Raw genomic sequence first — 20,554 nt, 5'->3', positions numbered from 1 at the left:
TTACTATAATAGTACTTATAAGCAACGTCTGGAGAAAAAAAGGTGTTTGGGGCGAAACGATCGATTCTTTCTACAGCAAATGTACAAAAATCATTGAAAAACAGTACGATCATTCTGTGTCCCATATTATTTTAACATTGTGCCGAATAACCTCTTACAGTTGCAGTCACTGCGAGAGGTGAAAAATGGCTGAGAGAGTGGTACTGTAATTTTGAGTTTGAAATTGCTCTACGGGCTTTGCACGTTGTATTTTTTTTGTTTTTTAGTGAAAGTGTAATTATTTTTTATAATTCTTCTGCTGGTTGTCGCGTCCCACGTACAAGCACCCCTGTGCTTTTGCGGGCCCGCGCGATGTGTTGTCTTTTTCATGGAGCAAATAAATTATATTATTATTATTATTGTTATATAATATTAATTTATCAAGGAGTGATATTTGTACTTTTGTGCCGTGCCTGTGCTGTTCATCGTGAAGGGCTGTTGCGCTCAGTAACCGCCCACTATTCTAGTTTCCGAGATAAAACTACGTAAGGCAAACAGGGCCCCCTTTTGTAGAAGTTGGGTAGGCGAAATAGCAGCTTCTCTAGCGACTCTAGATACAAAAGGGCGGTCGTCAAGTGCCATGAGCCATGAATTGAGCTCTTTACAGGCACTTTTTCGAATCTCGAGCATTCTACAGTAAGAGATGAGTTTCATCTTCGACCGATGGCTGGGCCGTACATTTGAGTCGGTTGCGACCAGAGCAACCAAAAGGAGATCAACGACCGGAGCACCGGGACAACCCGGGCTCATGTGGCCATTAGAGCCTGATCCAGGCTCGAATTTCCACATGCACAGTTTAGAGAATCTGCACGACGAAGTCGGTGTAAGAAGCAAGCGACGTTGAGACGAAGCCTGTGCTGTACAGTGTTTCTACGCTGCGTGTGAGACAAATGGGCACGCAGAATATTATATATGAGGGTCGACTTCGTAAAGAATGGGTCGTTCATAGTATTCGTCAAACCACGTAGAATTACACATTGTATATACCACAGTGCTTAATATCTCGCGAGTGTCTCCACGGGAAAGAGAAACACTTTGATGGTATTTCCCGTCCAGGTGTGCCTTCTTGGCGAGGCAATCTGCTGCTTTATTGCCCGAAAGGCCAGAGTGCCCTGGAACCCGCTGAAGTGCAATGCTGTAGCTTACGCCGTTGTTGCTTTTACAGTTCATGGATTGTATGCATGCCAGAGACACATGAAAGCCACTGAAAAAAAAACAAAAAAACATGTTTCCTTATCGTGCTCGCCTGCCGAATAAATTGTAATGCTGACGGTATAGTATCGAGCTTAGCTGCCATGGAGATATGATCGATGTGATAATACTAGAAAGGAGCGAGGTGTGTCTAAAGATGGCATAACAAATGCAAAATCTGATCCATGACCATCGGTAGGTCCGTTTAAGTACACTCGAGGGAAACTGTGAAACTGGTTGCATACGTGGAAAAGATCCAATTATACCACCGCCATACTGCTCATCTAGCTTTTCTTCTCCATTCTGTATCGTCGTCCCTATATTAGGCGTCGTCAACGTCCGGGAGCAGGTGAGACTACTGTTTCCTATTGAGTAAAACTTGGTTGGTGGCGTTGACGTTCTAAAAGAACGTTATGTATTCTTGCACATGTAGTGCTCATTAGGTTAAAAAATAAATTGGGATGAGGGTATGTTTATACAGCCTCAACTTAGTCTGTCTCGACGGGCGACTTGTCTCTCAGCTGTAGATTTGCAATTTAGCCAGTACAGTGCAACCGCTATCCTGGGGTCTTTAAAGTGTACCACGCAGTAGTGATACACGACAGCACGCCGGTACTATGCTCATCCAAATCGAAACGGGTAGAGGTTGGAAACTTATAAGATTATGCTCATAAGATTACGTTGTGTTTAAACGAAAAAACAAATGCGGGCAGGTTTTTATATACTGCACTGGTATACCTTGGCTGTATAATATCGTGCTAAAATTAGTTTTTAATGTGAAAACTGTGTGTAATCTAACGTGTATTATGACCCCTTTATTGTACATTGTACAGTATAGACTCAACGTACTCGCGTTTGAATGTACCAATTCATATATGCCAAATAGCATAACAAATCCTAATGTAAATAGTGTGCTTTTATACTTTGGAGTATATTCCAGGGTGTTCTGTACAGTGCCTGGTGTTAGGTGACAACTGTAAACTCTCAATTGATTCAACACTAACTATGCTAAAGTTGAAAATAGTAACCGGCACCGCTACAGCGGCAGCGATGTCTCTTTTTTTTTCCCTCTTTTCTTTTCTATTAAACGAAGAAATAAATGGTGCATTCGTAATGCATGTAGTCCTAAAGAGGAGAAGTACGAAAGTCCTATACCTTGTCTCACCTAAGGCCGATCGCAGCAGACGCTACTGTCCAATCTGGTCAATCAAGCAACGCCTAAAATGCAGCATCATGACGTTCGTTGTCTTTGTGTACGTGTGCCATCCTCGACTAAACGAATCCTGCGAAATTATTGTACCATGTCTTTGCTTTTTGTTCTTAGTGTGTGTCACAATGTTTTCATATCTTCTAGCCTTTTGACTGTATTGTGACATAGTGAAACCAAGTACAGTGCATCCTTAGCAAGTTTTCGCGAGGCTGTCTTATGGCTGCATGGGCTGCCGGCAGTATTCGCAACTTTCAACGACGGCGCAACCGCAGTGTGAGAATCGCGATCCCTAGCTTCTGGATGAGTGGCTTTAAAATTAACGTGCTAGCTTACACCTTCCGTGACGTGGAAGCATTACGTAAGATTCTTGTATTACTCAGATTTCACGAAATTAGAAGTACTATAGTACTAACGCGTCACAGACCGAACCTCGTACTTCTGTTCTACGACGATCATCCAGATGACAGTCATCTTGGTAGAAACTAGTGCGCCCTTTATAGGGTTGTGAAAGCGGCTAATATCGTGGACGACCATAATGACGTTTTTACACTTGAGGATTCGCGGCCGGAACCACACAAGCGGAGAGTGGATTTCGGAGCCGGAAGGGCGAAATCGACTCGTCGCTGGTGGAAAATCTGAATCAGCTCGGGGCCCATGTCCTGATTTCCTGCCTGCGACGAGTGGATTTTGCCCACCCGCTGCTCCAAAATCCACTTTCCGCCTGGGCGGATCCGCCCCCGACTACGCAAGTGTAAACGCGCCAGCAGTCGTGAGGAAACACTTACCTTTCGGATGAACTCTTTCTTGGGGACTCTCAAGACAGCAGGGTTGGAGACAGCGAAGGATATGGGGCATGACTGACTGGACCATGAAACTACCGAAACAGCAGCGTTCAGTGGCAGATTGATTCCCATAATGTATTTCGAGGTATCACACCGCTAAGAGCGCTCTGGCGAGGAAAAGGTATTTCGTATTGTAAGCGCGTTATATATTCTCCAAAAATAACTCGAGCATGTAGAAAAAATATTTTGTTGTGGTTCCCTGTGCATTCCTAAACATCAGCTGATGTGCAATCCCATGTAACCTTATATACTTACGAACACGTTGCATGGCCACCTTAACTAATCACTCTATTTAGCTGGTTTGCTTTCCCGGCGAACTGTACGATAAAAGGTGCATGTCTGACGATGGGACAAGAAATAGATGAACTCTTAGCAGTCCGTAAGTATTGGACCTTCATTGTGACCCCTTAGCGAAAGAATTTCGGCTAAGCTTATTTTGTGCGGCAAAATATTGGTAATATGCTATCAGTAAGTTATTTGACCATACATATATACAAAACAAAGAGGTCGCTCAGTTAATTAACCAGATCCTGTGCTTTGAAGTGTCTGACGATGCCACTGCCGTCCTTGCGTTTCGTCGGACTTTCGAACTTTGCTTACGGCAAGCCGAATTATCTCTACTGCACGATGCACGTGCTCATGCATGCGAGCTGCTGCATCATGAGTAGAACAAAATAAGAATGAAAACAAAACGTCTATGGTGTTTACAGAATGAATACGAATTTATTTAATGCAAATATTACAAATATTTTACAGCAGAATGTTCAGCCTTTGCTTTCTTACATGTTGAATATTTGTAACTTGCGTTCAACTTAGAAGCTGCATTTTCCTTAAATTAATTTTCAATACTTATGCGTTGAGTGATTTGTTTTGTGGCGCTTTTTTAAAGCAAATATTTTCAATTAAATTAAGGTAACGAGGAACCAATAGTAATTTCTTATCCCGTATTTATAAAAAAAAAATCTTTTTTTTTTTACAGTAAAATACAGTCAAAGAGACAGAACGAAAAGCACTAGCGGTAAAATTTTGTTCGCCTTAATGTCCCAGCTTATTGACTAAACTTATGTCTCCCCAGATAAATACGAAAAGCTGGTGACACATTCGCAATCAAATTTATTTTAATCTACCTTTGTTTTTCTCTGCCCCATCCGACAGAAACCTTGTAGGTGCTGAGGCGCGCGAAATGTACATAACAGGCTATAAACGCGAATCATTCAACAGTTTATTTGTATACTACAGCAGGTTCTTTCTTTTATTTAGTTGATTACGACAGTCCTCCCGCCTAGGGGATCGTCCAGGGATGAGATACTCGTGGCAGTCTGCAGAGTGCAGGTGCTGAATGCAAGACGAAACACCGAGTTATCTTCTGGTGGTGAGTTTCACTCGCGTTCTCTCTCACTTTACAACAACAAAAAAATTACCATGGCGAACGCCGACCAGGTTGGCTCTGTTGCCTCACTTCGTGCGAACCGAGCACGCGAAAGGCTTCCTGGCGGACCGAGCAGGAACACTCGGGGGTTTCAGTTCGCAGCCAGGTTAACCTTTCTTTTTTTTTTTTCTTTGGCTCCGACGTAGCGGTGACGTCGGACACGAGTGTCTACGAACACCGGTCTACTAACACGAAGAACGCCAACTAATTATCTGTGCAAAAAGCCACGAGCACCTACATCCCACGCTCATGTTTCTCAAAAGAAACGAGAAAAAAAAATAAAAAAGGAATGGAGCAGGGAGAGGATGCTAATAATGGTAAAGAAACAGGATGGTACCTATACATATGTTGAGTGTGCCAGAGACATGCCCCCCCCCCCCCCCCAACACACACACACACAAACAAAACAAGGAAACAGAAAGAAAGAAGAGTTACACGACGCGGAAGACACTGGTCAGTGGAGAAGCGGCCGCAGCGTTCGTTCCGTGCTCCGGCCCGCAAATGTGCGTGGAGGACTAGTACACAGTTCTTGCTAGAGGCTCGCGTCGCTGTCATGGCACTTTTGTCGCGTGGTGACCATGGCTCGTGGAATGCGGGCCCAACGCTTCGATGGGAAGTCTGCAATTTCCCGGATTGGACTGTCCGTGATTGTCACTTTTGCCACGCCGTTCATTTTGTGTGTGTGTGCCCCGGTTCGGGTAGTTAGTGCGATTTTTCGTACGCGTATTTGGTTTGAAAAAGGATGCTTTCAGAGTCATCTTCTTTTTTTTCTTTTTTTTGTCAGCACTCGGTTTGTCTTTTGTCTTCTTTCTACGGACCGTGCAGTCCTCGTCCCACTTAACGCGGTCTCTCGGCCACTTGCTGTTGACGAAATCTCACTATGGTTAAACGTGCACATACCAGGGCAGTATGAAAAACGCATCTCTAGGAACTCCCGCGGGCTGCTTCTCAGCATGCCGCGAAAGACTAACTTCCTTCTGTTTCGTCTTGCCTTCTATTCGCACTAGTGTAGGAACGATGTCACCCAAATCGGGATCGAGTTTCTTGCAAAAGCAGGACGAGGGCTGCGCTCTTTCGACGCAAAAGAAAAAAAGAAAACACCGGTCGGTTTTCTTTAGCGTCCCGTCGAACGCTCGCACCCACAGCCCGAGTCCCAAGATCGGCACACAACAACACACACCCAGCCGCTGGTCCACGGCGTCGTTATTGCATGTGGTCCCCGCCCGCCTCGTCCTTAAGGCCGGGAACAGAGCCCCTCGCCAGTGGGAGACGCCGGTGGCCGCGATGGCTGGGTGGCTTAATGCCCGTTGTCCGAGATCATAGCGCGGTGGTCCGTCGGCAGTGCGGAGACTCAGCAGAGTGGCGAAGTGAGCGAGGGGTTGCCCAGGTACGCTGCCGCCGAGCTTCGGTCGCCCGCGCCGGCGTGGAGGGCGTTAGCTGCCACTTCCGATGCCCACGGCTGGAGCGACTGGAGCGCGTGGAGCGAGGCGTTGCTCATGCAGAGCGAGTCCCTGGCGCCCTCGTAGATGGACTTGCTCACCACCTCAGCCTGGAGTGACATCATGAGTCTGTTGGCGGCGTGGCGTTCGGCTTCGCGCTCTTCGGCCGTCTGTCTCCTGCGAAACGAGAAAGGCAACGGGGGGGTGCATTTGAGGACCCATCGGAGACGCAGCAACTCTTTTTCTAATGCATCCTCCGATTGGAGGAAAGGTATTAAGAACTAAGATGAGTCGACACCACCTAGAATAATCAAAACCTCCGCATCGCCTCCTCCCCTTCATGAAACGTCATCCCATTCGGATCCCGAGTCCGACCTTTGACGCGCTGATTGAACACGAGTCCAACCGAACACTGATGCAGCACTCGTGCCCAACCTTAGGCCTCGGTCGATCTGATTGTGATGACGGTAAGGAGGCCTCGGCTGATCTAGATGGCGTTGGGTGAGTGCACTGGAAGCAACAGTAGGGAATTCGTTTTTGTCTCCATATTGGAGCAATTCGCTTAATTAGTTCCTGTTCAGAAGTCTTCCTGGCACCTAATTTCAAAACGGTATCGTGAATAACGAAAACGTATCGACTAGAATAAACCTTCGTCTACCTATTTTTTTATGCACAAGAACCGAACAATGTAAATTATTGTTTTCCATTAAAAGGTGAGTGCGAGTGTGTAACATTGGAAAAGAAAAAGAAACGAATCATTTCGTAAATTTGCCGTCGATTTCGTTTGAGATATTTGTCTCCATCGTACGTGATGTTGGTCGTCAGTATACGCGGTATTAAAGATAAAAATAAAATAACCTTTCAGTCAGTGCACACAAAGCAGCCAAGTTAAGCATGGTCAAGGCGATAGTAAATAGCGCTACTTTCATAAGTCTTAACAGTTAAGAATGTAAAAACAAACACGTGTAGGTTATGCAACGCCTAATAAACACTTGATCACCGATATTTTTCTTCTTTATTTTTTTTTTGTCTCACAATTGGCGTGCTTTATCTAAATGTATTATAATGGTAGAATATGCTTATGTCGTTAAAATTCAATGTTCGATACTGTCCTCTACTAAAAACATTAGAAAGAGCTCTGCCTTCGCGTTCGCGAAGTGTCGCAAATTGTCGCGCAGACGACCGCTCCGACCACACTCCGACTTTAACAAGCAGACATTGGGGACTTTTAGCAAACCGTTAGCGTGTTCCGCGTACCGCACTACCCGAGCCTCTGAAACATGTTTTGAAGCACGCACTCCGTGGTCACGGTACCACCCGGGCGCGTGCTTAAAAGTACATGCTTCAAAGGCTCCGGTAGTCCGGTACGCGGAACACGGCAATTAACGGTTTGCTAAAAGTCCCTATTATGAACTCTTCGTACATCGTATGCTACGGATTCCGGGTCGTCCGTGCGCGTGCTCCCTCTGTGCTCAAAGTGACGGCATGAGCTGCCGTTAGTGACGCACAGCTCTTGAGCACGATCTATGAAAAACCCGTAGTAACAGCGCAGGATCGGCTGAGCTGACCACATGTCCACCTCAAGAGTTAATTTTGTGTCGCGCTGGGGGAGGCGGGGGCGTGAGCATCTCCCTAAAGCTGCACAGCTCCTGCAAGCAAACGCCTTTGCGAGTTTGTCGACTGACAGTACGTATAAACGTTGGAATTAAAACACTCATATCTGTCATCCTTCCCATCTGCCCTCTTTTTTCTTTTCTTTTTTTTTCCGCTCTCGGCCCGCGTTATTAGCCTTTCAGAGTTCTAACTTCTAACCATCCCCGTCCCTTTTCTCCCGGTCTTCCATCACCCTCAGGTTTCTCTGGACACAGTATGGCCTCCTTTACGTTTCCTTTCGAAAATCCCAACACGTTCCTCTTGCTTTTTTTGTTTTTCTTTCGCTTTACGTTTGGTGCAGTTCCTACGACCCTCGTCAGTGTCCAGGAAACTAAACGGTTGGCGCGCTTTATTTGGCGCGCCCGCGAGCGCCCTCCCACGTGGGCGCTCGTATACACAGCCGTGACGTGTCGGACACCTATCGGCGATTGCGGGCTGAGCGTTGTTTTTGCTGCGCTTTCCGAGGCAGTTTAAAGTTTGATTGATGCCGAGCGGCCGACCGGTTCCCCGGCGGCGGCGCCGGCGGCTCTCGCCCGCTCTCGCCCCAGCTCTTGTCTCGCCTGTCAGGCTGCGCTCTCAACGCACGCCTCGAGACGACGCCACCGACAGCGCGCTTTTGCGGCGACTCATAGAGCCACCTGTACCTGCGCATTAGGCTTTCTGCAGAACAGAAAGGAAGCCCCCTCAGAGTGGTCATTAGGGAACGGAAAAAGACGCTTTGCCAAGCGGTCCCCACACACACACACACACGGATGCGCTCTGTCCTCTGTAAGTGCCGCTTGCGTGGAGCGAAATTGAAACGCGCCTTGTTGCGGTGCGGAGACCTCGCGCGCACACTTAGCCCTGGAATGCCGGGAAAGACATAAAGAGGCAGCCTTTGATCAAAGAGGTTCCTTTGTACAGGTGTATGAGCGTGCGTGGACGAGGAAGCATTCCTATCACGTTGTTATCGAGGCCTATCCGTTCGTTTTAAAAAATAAAAACAATCGAAAATGGCATATCCCTTCTCTATACGAATAAAACGTGGAAATGTCGGCCCCGAGACTGGTGTGATCGGCTGTCCCGTTATTTCTCGAGAAATGAATGGTGCTTTCTAGTAGGTTTCTTGTATTGTAGTTTAGCGTGGAGCAACGGCCGTCAAACAACCTTATGAAAAGCTTACTCCGGCTTAACACAACAGGGCAATTCTGTACCGAAGATGCCCCCGGGATAAGCAATGTCTTTTTTTTATGTGTGTGTGTGTGTGTGTGCGTGTCTGTGTGCGTGCGTGCGTGCGTGCGCGCGCGCGCGCGCGCGCGCGTGTGTGTGTGTGTGTGTGTGTGTGTGTTTGTGTTAGGCACGAGAAAACTTCCTTTTGTGACGTACTTTAGTTTTTGGAATATTTTTTTTTTTTTTGCAGCAAACATTGCTATACTAGCTTTTTGTTCTATTTTTTTTTTTTTTTTTTCTATTTGCAAGTTTGGAGTGGCAGGGCGTGGCTGCCGAAAATATAAAACTACAACTAAAAAAGGGACCCTGGTGAATGAAAACAAAAATGTATTGTTCACGTGTTGGAAATGGAGACTTGTACCGTAGCCGTGACTTCTGCTATGCTACACTTTGTAGTTATTTCGTTATTCGCATGTTTCTACTCTGAGTAACGTGCTTAAACCTTGCTCGTATTAAAATTACCTAAATGCGTTTCTTTTCTTTTTTTTTTTTTTGTATTTCTGATTGTTTGGATCACACTTTCTAACATTTGATGATCAGAGTTAGCGATTAAAACTTAAATCCCCAGTATATTTGCTCATTTTGAGAAACGTCCTCTCACGAAGTAACAATTGGGAATGACCAAAATTTGGCGTCTGAAGCGTTTTGGGTCGCATGCACCGAAGTCATTCGTGTGTAGACCTAAAATAAAATGGCAAATAGAAACCATCTGATGCGGAACGGAGTAGTCGAAAAAGGAACACTAACATCAAATTACGTTTTAGATTAATTTCGAAGTCTGAATGGTAGTCAATTAAAAAAAAATAGACACAGGTTGAGCGTTAGTAATTGTAAGTGTAATGGATTACTTTTTATATTTAATTATCCCGACTCGCTCGCCATTAACTGCCACAATTTATTCAGTTGTTAATTATCGCTGCCAAAGTTCGTCCATTTCTTTTCTTTTCTCGGAGAGGATAATTATACGTGGGGTTTCATAAACTATTAATAATATAGATATTCAGGTGGCAAAATATCGATGACAAAACAATTAAACTACTTCATCTATGTTCCTGTTGTATCTTGAATCTTGAACTGCTTTTAGTTCAGGTGCTTTCAGTATTTACAACGGGGTGCTGCCTGAAATGGGTAACATATAGGTGGTATTCACTGGACGCCATATTGGAGGTAACTGCTCACAGCGCATCCTCGGGAGAAGTTTCCCGTCAGCTCTCGTGCAATCACAAGAAAAGGAAAGAAGGAGAAACTCGCTTCACCCCGGGACTTCCCTTGTATGTCCCAGGCTTCCCCAGACGTCGCTATTCTCCCTGTAGAAGATTATAAAAGATTAACTTTCACCCAAAATTCGTACAAAAGCCGTTTTCTTCTCTCTTTCTCTCACTTCCCCGGTGCTTCGAAAGCAGCAGCGAGCACAGCTATGACCGCCAGTGAATACACCCTATAAGGAAAGCGGGCTAATATGACACTGTGTACGATTTACTTCGCAGAAAGTAACAAAAGAAGACTTACGGGGGTATTTGTTTTATGTGCGAACTAAATACTCTATCCCATTTTGCCTAACATTCACCAGGGCCGGTTTTTAACAGCTCCCATCTTACGAAACGGTCAAGGGCCCATGACCATTTTGACCCTGGAGGGAACATTGGTCACGCTAACGATGTCTGCAAGCAGAACACAAACGCTCGAAGGACAGAGAAGGACGATCTCGCCTGAACTCTACGCCGAGATAAATATAGTTCAGAGCACTCCTCCAACTTCAAATGAGCTTCAATGAGAACAGCGCTTCCATGCGCTTCGAGCGATCTTGGTGGGCGAAAATTGAGTCAAACAAAACAACTGTCATCGCTACGGTACTCTTCCGAGAGAGAGAGAGGCAAGACACCAGTTTCCACTCGGGGTGTGCCCATAAGACACTCGCCGATAACGCCCAACCAAGAAGCTCAGCAAAAGAAAGCGAGCACCGCGGGCACAGTGCCGGTCCGAACGTCGACGGTGCGGCCCGCCGCGCTGCGCGGAGTCAAGCGGTAGGCTCTTAAATCGCGAGATTCCATCAACCGTTCTCGAACGGCGGTCCAAGGGCGCCAGTGCGGTGCAGCGACGGCCTTCCCGAGGAGCAGCGCGGAGTCGAAATCCGGGTACTTTTTCGTCGGTTCTTTACGACGGTGTCATCGTAGCGTCAGAGGCAGGGAGTTGGCGCCGCGGCCTGCTCCTGCCGTCGATAAGGCCCCGGGAAGCGGACGCGCCCGCGCTCTCCGGGCACATGCTCCTTTTATCGGCGGCCATCGGAACAATTCGCTTTCGGTTCAGGCGCGCGCTCGCTCTCACCGCGGGCACGCGCGAATCCCAGGCCCAACTATTCCGGGAACGCTTGAATGAAACACTGCGGAAATTCTGACGGGTCTAACTCTGGGCCGGCAGATTCCAGCGACCGATTTCGCCGGGGAGACTTGTCGCCGCGAAAGAATTGTTTCTCTTGGGCGGACGCATAATGCGAGGGCAGAGAGCGCTGCATCTCGAACCTGTCCACGATGTGAGCAGACGAACGGACGGGCCGATCTGCGGCCATCTCCCTCCTTCCCCTCGCGCCGCGACGTGAATACGCACATGCTACGCGTAGCGAAGTACTATACTCTACGACACTTGCGTGCACGGCTGTGGTTTACGCAAGAGTTCGTTCCGAAGACCGGTTGTTGGCGGGTTTCGCGAAAGGGTGAACATTTCGTCGCGTGAACCGCAACAGCCGGCACTTATAGACGTAACGGAGCCCGACGAAGAGCGCGCGTTCTCCTCCTTGAATGCGTATGACCCTCTGTCGGTCACACTGTTTCTTCTCCGTAATGGTCACGGCTCGAGGAAACGGCGAAACCGTGCGCTCCGTCAGTCGTACATGGCTTGCGTTTGTCGGTGACTTTTTATCGGTCGAGTACAGCGCTCATTTGCAGACTGCTTGTGTCGCTGTCTGCACTGCTCGGGAACTCTGGTTTCTAGATGTGTGTTTTTTTTTTTTTCGCTGTATATATCTATTTGTGTCTAGAAGAAAAGCTATGTGCGTGTTTTAACTTCCAAGTGCTCGCCTCACTCTAGTTCCTAAATATACAACGAGTGACCGGGGTATTGACATTTAATAACGCCCGCACCACTGCTCGTGTATTTATTACTCCGAGTGTGTTTTCAGTATATTTTAAGCCAACCTTTTAAAAAATATATATATTTTGGAACTGCGCCTGGCCACGGTGGGAAACTGAATGAAAATGACGGCTGCTGTTTTTTGGCTAAAAAACATATGAATGACATAAATAAATTAATATCAGATTATTCGTAACACTATATCTATCCTTATTAAATGCCTGCTGCCTAAATATTCAACGTCGCACGAAGTTGGCTGAGCATAAAAAATACTTAAATGCACAACGTAACACCCTCTGCAATAAACACTTTTCTTTGTGAGAACATAAAGAGGCAGTATCCAACTGATATAGACTTGCGTGATGGCTTCATCTAAGCGTTGAATGCACGTTATAAGTATTTTATTGGGATATTTTTTTTTTCATACCGAATATATTAAAGCAATTTTGCTTTTACCAACAAACTATGAAGCTTTATATAATTTAATCTTAAAAATATTTGGCAATTATCCGAAACTCTAAAGTGTAATAATACTATGCACCTCCTCCTAATAAGATGCTAAAAGACAACGTGATTCATGGGACGCGGCGCCATTGGTCTCAAATTTCTGCACGTGATGAAAAGACACGCATTCCATAGGATCATCACGGAAACAAAAATGGTAAACACTGTGCTCCGAAACTATGCCACTCGCGCCCTATCTCTGGCATGACTCCTAGACGCTGCCTTCCGGAGAACATGATCTCTTCGGCGATGCAATGTCTCATCTTGCGGAATGCGGAAAAGAAGGGTTAAGATGCGAGTGCAGAGCGTCCCGCGGCGCCTCGGGGTATTCACAGCTAAAAGCATCGAGCAGAGATCCGCAAGAGAGATTATAGGTCGCTCAAGCAATGAAACCGACGCAGCGCCGTTCCTCAAGGGGCATCTTTCTTATCTATCACTTCGCATTTGTCCGCAGGTAGCTTTACGACTTCGAGAGGAGAGCGTACAGAATATTGAACACGATAGCCGAATAAATGGTACTGCGCAAACACTGCACGATTTTCAACAGAAACGTTAAAGCTCGACTGATGGTGAACGCGCGATTAAATTCGAGGTTAACACAGTCGCCATATTGACGAGCAAACGGTATCGAAGTTCAAATAGTTAGTGCGCCTACCGAGTATCTCTTGAGCACAAAATCAGAGGACGATGCAGTCTTTCGCACACGATACGCGAGGACGAGGTCTACAACATTGTGCTCTTAAGACCGCTGTCCGATGGTCTCTCCATGTGTGCACTCATGTTTCTGACGTTACGCCCGCGTCGGCGCTGGCTGTGAGGAACTGAGCATGCTCAGATGCGTCCCTCTTCGAAAACTGCTTTCTGCGCAGGCGCACTACACGTCCCATGGCCGAACACGCGCTTGTTTACAAACAACGTCGTCGCGATAACCCGCTCAACTTTCTTCGGACAGGCAGCGGCCCCACTGGTTGACTCGGTGCGCGGCTTCCAGCGCAGAGCGTAGGATGCGCACCCGTGCGTGCCGAGGAGAGCGGGGCCATTTTGGCAGCGCGCCGGGACCAGTGTTCTCGGGCGGCCGGTGCGCGTTTCAATCGTGCTTTCACCTCCGGCTAGAGACGTCCAGGGGGAGTGCGAGGGGGGATCTTCTCGTCGAAAGGCGGCCGCCGGTTGGCTCACGGCACGTCGCCATCGCCATTGCGATCTGGGACCGCCGCCGTGGCGCCATGTTTCGCCCGAAGCGTCCCCGGTCGGCGAGGGGAGTGCGGCCTCGGCCATGAATTTATGCAACAGTTGCTGAGCTTGCATAGAAGTTGCAGCGGGCCGACCGAGGAGGAAAGTGGGTCCGAGGGAAGAAGAGACTCCCAAAGACAGAGCCGTAATTTGGCTCCTAGGTTTTACACGCCATATACTCTTTGATTGCGTATCCTGACGAGGGGCAGTTTACGAGGAGGCGCGGGGTGGGGGGACGGCGAACGGGGGAGAGATAATGATCGCATGTCAGTCCTCGGTCCGGGAAACTTGTGTGATTGTCTGTACTCCGGCCGACGCCGCCGCCGCCCTGGTCGACCTCCGGACAAAAACAAAACAAGGGCCGGCCTGGTCACATTGTCGAAATAATTTCGGGTAAACGACAGCTCTAATGGGCACTTGACGCTCTAACCTTTATAGCCGACGTCAGAAAGAGGCCCGCGGTACTTTGCCGGTTTCGAGTGCAGCTTTTCTTCGGGGGTGGTGGCTGACTCCAGTGATGGATTGACTGATTGCTTCCAAGTGTAACACCATACTCTATGAGGACTCCCCGGTTAGGACAGGAGAAAGTAGCTAGCCGCCGGCACTACGGCGCCTTGGGACGTTCGAGGCGCCGGAGATGCTGGGGGGACGCACCGGGCCAACACCCTGAGGCAGGGCGGCCGAAGAGAGCGACCCCGACGCGCCGAACGGGCTCAGCCGCTCAGCTTTCCATTTTGGTGGAAGGATATGCTGCAATATGCAGCCTAATCGACGGACGTCCGTGGCTGCTTAGGGCATTTACTGCAACTAGAAATGTCACGTTCGTTGGGAAGGTTCGGCGAAGCCGTGGCTTACTAGCTGGTGATTATTGTTATTTCAAGAACAGACTCGGTACGGTGCTCCAATAAATTTTGTTCGCTTTTTTTACCCACTTCATTGCACTTATCTCCCCGTCTTTTGCCCCATCCGCTCAAATAAGTATATTAGATTCGAGGGACCATAATTAACTCTTTCGACGCAAATGGTTCCGTTGTGATACTGGAGTAATAAAGCATTATTCATATTTCCGGTGTGCATTATAATGAGGCTTTGTATATCTATATTTAGAATTCTGAAAAATAGGATGCATATTGAGTGAATCCAGATTCTATTTTGATTTTTCGACTTTCTCTCTCCTCTCTTTACTCCTCAGTCATGGTGCTACCCTCATCGCTCCATTAAAATTGGCTGTAAGCGAACATCCATGTTGAAGGCTCGAAGGTATACCAAAGCTTTCAATATTTCAGAGCCCATCATACCTATCATGGCAGCTGTACTGCATATATGCAAAAAACAAGCGATATTGTCTCCATCGGTTTCTTTAAAGAAATGGAGTGTTCGAAAGATATTTTAATGATACATCATAGGCAGGGTACAAAACGTTTTACACTATCAGCCCTGCTCAAGCATTCATTAGCAGTATTTTACAATATTAACTTTGCGAAACCATTTGTTATACAGACATTTCCGTATAACGTATTAAAAATATGAGATAAGGGACAAACCCGTCAATTGAAGTCTGACGTCTGTCTTCCGTATAATTAGCGAAATAAAATTAAATGGTGCAAGGGAATTGACCTCCAGCAAGCTTAACTCAAGTCAAATGCCAGGCACCACTTCATGGGTTTGTGTAGACAGATCTTCATTTGTTTGAACAAATACGTGTTTTTTTGTTTTTTGTTTTTTCAGCGGCGTTGAGAGTAAATTCGGCATCGACAATCGTGAGATTTCCATGCAGACGGCTTCTTTTCGGCGTCACACATTGCGTGCCTCAGACGCTTTTGTCAGGCACTCACAAGCTGTCTTTGGCACGTTTTTCATTCGGGGAGCCCAACCCTGCTTGTCTAAATAAATAATTCCAGTTGGATATCTTAAGCGAATTGAATGACTGCTGCCACGAGACTGAGCACTGCGTATAGTTTCTTTTAATTCATAAATAAACAGATCAAGCGCATATTTATACCGCAAAAATGATTCCCTCATATAATCAGAAGCATCTGTTTTGGACTTGTTATGAAGGTAGAGCACGGTGCTTTCAAGAAACACACATTGTGATTACTTGCGTTGACTATATTTGCCTTTTTCAAGATCATAAATGCCTGATCATAAATATACCTTGCGCTTCTTATTGCGCCACTAACACTTAGCCGCTATCAGTTAAGCAAATTTACGCTGTCATAAATAGTTGGCCTCTCAACCCTCGTCTGTCTTGGAGACATGTATACATACTGAATATTCGCTAACGCAGCAACGCTGATTCCTTTCCTCACACGTATCCGGTACGCCGACGGTGCGAATAGTCATAACATGTTATGAAACAAAGTGCAGAAGGTACGCACATATTGATAGCATGCAGTTAGGTAGTAAAAATAGGTATCAGGCTACACTTCACAAAGAAAGCCAGAAAATCGCGGTAAAATGCGACGAAAAGAGCGAATACAAAGCCTTCGCAATGACGCGGAGGGGCGACAGAAGCGACGATACGAAGCCACCTTATGGCGACCGCGTCACGTGGTTCCAAGATGGCAGCGGCCATGCGACAAAAGGTGAAAAGGTCTCTAAAATTGTAAACGTTATCTAGTTTAAACCTGAGACTCTGACACGTCCAAACAGCAAACGCAAGTAAAGAGTACAAAAGTGAGTAAATCGCATGGCAGCAATGCCTGTGTGAGCACCCCTTCGCTAACCCGCTCTGATAAGGGGTTTGCGTATATACGCAATGAGCAAGTCATGCGTCCGGGGATGTAGCCTTTTTAGCTTTACTCTTTTTAGTGCATATATTTTATGATTTTGTCGTCTCGCTTGTGTGTTTAAAAGAAATCAGTTAAAAGTACGCCGTGACTTCATAGCATTTATTTTCCTCTGTCCTTGTGTTTAGGCGTTTTACTTCAAGAATGTGCAACCAACTAGCCCAGCATGTCGTCTTCATTACAAAGTAACTACTAGAATGAAAAAGTTAACCATCCAGATTTGAGTCAGCATAGGGAACTATACTCGCGTCAACTATATTGTGCTACGTTGTCAAGGCTAGCTCAGCCTCTACAGTGCTCCAACGCTGTCAGAGCTACTTGCCCGAGCACGTGTGAATGATGTGCAAGACGAAGCCACGTGCTCTCGGAGCAGAGCGGGACAGTAGCACTGTGAAAGATACGCTAGCCTTGAGAACGTAGCACAAAACAGTTGGCGCTGAGTACAGAGTCGAGCCTCTTTTCAATTGAAAATGACGAACTTCCGCAAGCTCATCTAGTTCCTTTTCATTGTACTGAAAAATGTGCGTAGTCAGAGTCCATTAGACCCTTTCCGGAATTTAGTGCCATCTGGTGACTCAAATGACAGCTTAACTTTTACCGTACTAATGGTGGCAAAGAACCCACTGTCTGCAGTATTTTATGGAGCACCGCCACTTTCGCAAGTCAACGGTAAACGAGAATGTGCGCTTCACTGTACAGTTCTTTTTCAATCTCTTTCAGTGTCGATGACAAAAAAGATGCCACCAGTCAAAACGAAGCGCTAACCCACAGAGACGCCTTGATAAAGTTTTATACATCAAGGCGCTTTGAAGCCGAGTGTGTGCTACTAACAGATTGTCTGGGCCCGAGTTAGAGATGAACGCTTACGGAGTTCTTGCATCCAATTAATGATTCACGTCGAGCTAACATCTAGAATGTATAGACCTCGAATCATCTGCTTAGGAGCATCTTCAACTTCTTCCTTCATCAGTAAACAGAGGCCGCCACTAGAATAACACATATGCCATTTTTCAGGTGATGATAGTGATCAAAGTGGCGAGACTGAATTCCGCAAACGGTCTATTCACCGCCAAATACAACATCTTTTATGTACGTTTTGTGCTGGCAGAAGCACAAATGTTTATGCCTTTAAACGATGTTTTCGATTATTACACTCACAATTGCATCAAGCAACTGATCTCTGAATACAAAACAAAAAAAATTAAATAAAAACTACAGCATAAAACGCGCCAACTCCGCACTAACTGAATCTTGCATCGCCTATCATCTTTGCAGGCGTATAAATTGCAGTCGCGATCATTCCGATCCAATATTCGCATATCGAAGGTATAGCTAGGGAATGTCACGAACCTGCCGAGGGTCGAATTCGACCGGGCTCAAATTTTTCCAACTTCTATCGCAAAATTCGACAACCGTTCGACTCACGTTGAACTCTTACGCACATGCGTGGAAATCGAGAACGACCTGACACCACCTGGCGGGGTGTATTATTTCAATAAAATGGCTAAGTGGGCTAGTTTGTACACGTTTAACTGGAAAGCGCCTAAAAAATACGTGGACACAAGAAAAAAGGGACTGGACCAAGCTATTTCGCATAAAGAAGCTAACTAAATCATGAAAAGTGCATACGTTTGCCTTTGTATGGTGTAAGCATTGGTAATTGTTTTACTATATGTAACATAAACTGCAACATAAAAAACTTCCCCAAAATTAGATTTTTTTTTTGACGGGGGGGGGGGGGGGGGGGGGCGGGAAAAGGGGGGGTGGAGTCGGGCAACATTGTTTGTAAGTCGAACTTCGTCGAATATTAAAATTCGAAGAGTCGCCAAACCCGGTTCGACAAACGCACGCGAGACTCCTGTTCCACATGCGCGGAAATCGAAATCTAGCCTACATCGACTCCCCCGAGAAAACGGGAGTCGATGTAAGCTAGATGCGAAGCCAAATGTCGACGCCAAACGGCTCTAGCTATTCTGCGGTCTTATTTTGAGCGCCCCTCATGACGTCAGCGCCCATTTAGACGTGCCTTTTGTTAGGCTCTGCCGAAAGGCAATTTTGCCGCCGAGGCGCTACTGTTACACGAATCAGTGATCCACGGCGGCACGCGGGAGCAACGCCCGTCCATTAAAACGTCCCGGGAGGGAGGGCAAGCGCGGCCGTTTCCGCGGCCATCTACACAATCTCAAACGGACCGACGTCTCGTTCGGTCGTCTGAAGCACGTGTTAGAAGATGTGTCCCGCTAACTCGGGTTGAGAACTATCAACTTACAGATCGTCAGGAAATGCCGAGTACGTTGAAAGAGGGCTGATTTTTCTGAAAACAAAAGGCACACGTTTCAGAATGTTTTGTTCCTTTCTAGCTCGCCGGGATACTGCGCGACTACACGCGTAAACGCGACACAGCGATATCAATGATGTCGATTATTGCTTAATATGATGCGTCGTTAACAGGTGAGAGATTATTTCCGTGTTGTCGGACGGACAGGAATGTTCTTTCGCAGGCTGTTACAGTCAAACGGGTTGAAAAAAATATGAGTTTTTGCTAGTAAAATACGCCTGCAACGTGTTTTTTTTTTTTTTTTTTTGGCGTTGCACGTGTGCATGATAAACAGCATTACGCATGTTTATAAAACAATTAAAAATACTGTATTGGCTAGTATAAAAAAACATATTCTCGTCCTCTCATGGAAGCTGAGAAGTACGCTTTTTTATAAATTAAAACTGAAACATTGAACGGTTGAAGAAATGGATAGTTGGTGCACGTTATTGTCATATTGAACTATAATCTCATTGTCCTTGTCAAAATAGGAACGAATTACCAGAAGAAGTGGCACCGCCTTGGAAAAATGAATCCTCACAATCGGCCCCCTTCGAAATCATGTGCCGATTATTAGGAGGTCGGAACCACTGTACAATGGCGGCACAACTGACATCGTGGAACGTGCAAGTCATTCCATAAGATAGCGAACGTCAGAGTGCGCCCGACGCTCGGAGCCGACGAGCCAATCAGACAGCGTCGAAAGTGCAACGTCACAGCTCTCATCGCCTTTTTCTGTGGGTGTGCTTTTGCCCTTCTAATCCTTCTAATCCAACCAAACGCATAACATGTGGCGTGACGTTGCGGTTTTAGTTCGCCATTGTGCTGGGATTCCAAAGCTGCCAACAGAGGCCAATATTTCGAGAGGTTGCTTTTAGACTCCTTTTGGATCTATAAAGTATTTGTTGAAAAACAAATTTTTAAATAGGATCTATAAGACCCTATTCCGAATCTAAAGGCCGGTTCTCACATGCAGCGGAGCGCTGATGTAGCGCTCCTCACGTGCCGTCAGCTACTTATCGTCTGCCATGAGCAACAGTTTTGACGGTGCGATACAAAGCTGGTGAATGCTCCCATCAGCACGCGCTTCGCGCGAGGTAAGCGCTATGCTTGTAGCGCTCCGCTGCATGTGTGAACAGGCCTTTATAGACCCGAAATAGGGTGTTTATTTCTAATTGGAACATGACTAAAAAAAGAAGTGTTGACCGGCACATGAATAGCGGCTTCAGTGTCTCTTTCGGTATCGGCGGACGTTAGATTAGAAAATAGCCGTCACGATCAGGAAACTAATTATTTAAAATCTGTTAATTAACTTTTTAATCAATGGTGCCTGGGTCACGTTGTAATTGCAGCTTTAAGGACAGTCATTATGAGAGGTTAAATCAACTTAAACAATTGGCAAAAAGTCAAAGGGTTTTGCGACATTCATCTATCAGTTTTCGTGTTCTTGTTGCCCGATTTCAAGACTGAACACAGAAAGAGCGACGAAAATAATCCCTGGAGAAGAGGAACAAGGGGGACAAAGGACAAACACAAATCTCCAAACACAGCTAGGTGACTTGTGCGCGACAGAAAG

At 46.4% G+C, this 20,554-nt stretch overlaps 1 protein-coding gene across 2 annotated transcripts in view; it reads right to left on the bottom strand.

Moving 5' to 3' along the window:
- Positions 1 to 4,830: 4,830 nt before the first annotated feature.
- Positions 4,831 to 20,554, bottom strand: part of LOC8025827 (T-cell leukemia homeobox protein 3) — a 100,462-nt gene continuing 84,738 nt past the window's right edge. Inside the window, exons 3-4 of one of the 2 annotated variants that reach the window (XM_040209124.2) lie at positions 18,931 to 18,975; positions 4,831 to 6,327 (exon numbers count right to left, since the gene is read on the bottom strand). In XM_040209124.2, coding sequence (XP_040065058.1) covers positions 6,063 to 6,327; positions 18,931 to 18,975 — 310 coding nt within the window. In that variant the 3' untranslated portion in view covers positions 4,831 to 6,062. The remainder of the gene's footprint in view (positions 6,328 to 18,930; positions 18,976 to 20,554) is intronic. The other variant, XM_040209125.3, reaches the window with a different exon arrangement.

Source organism: Ixodes scapularis, unplaced genomic scaffold (genome assembly GCF_016920785.2).
Source record: "Ixodes scapularis isolate PalLabHiFi unplaced genomic scaffold, ASM1692078v2 PGA_scaffold9__187_contigs__length_104089568, whole genome shotgun sequence".
Lineage (NCBI taxonomy): Eukaryota > Metazoa > Arthropoda > Arachnida > Ixodida > Ixodidae > Ixodes > Ixodes scapularis.
Note: the sequence above shows the minus strand (reverse complement) of the source record. Positions and strands in the feature narration are given on the sequence as shown.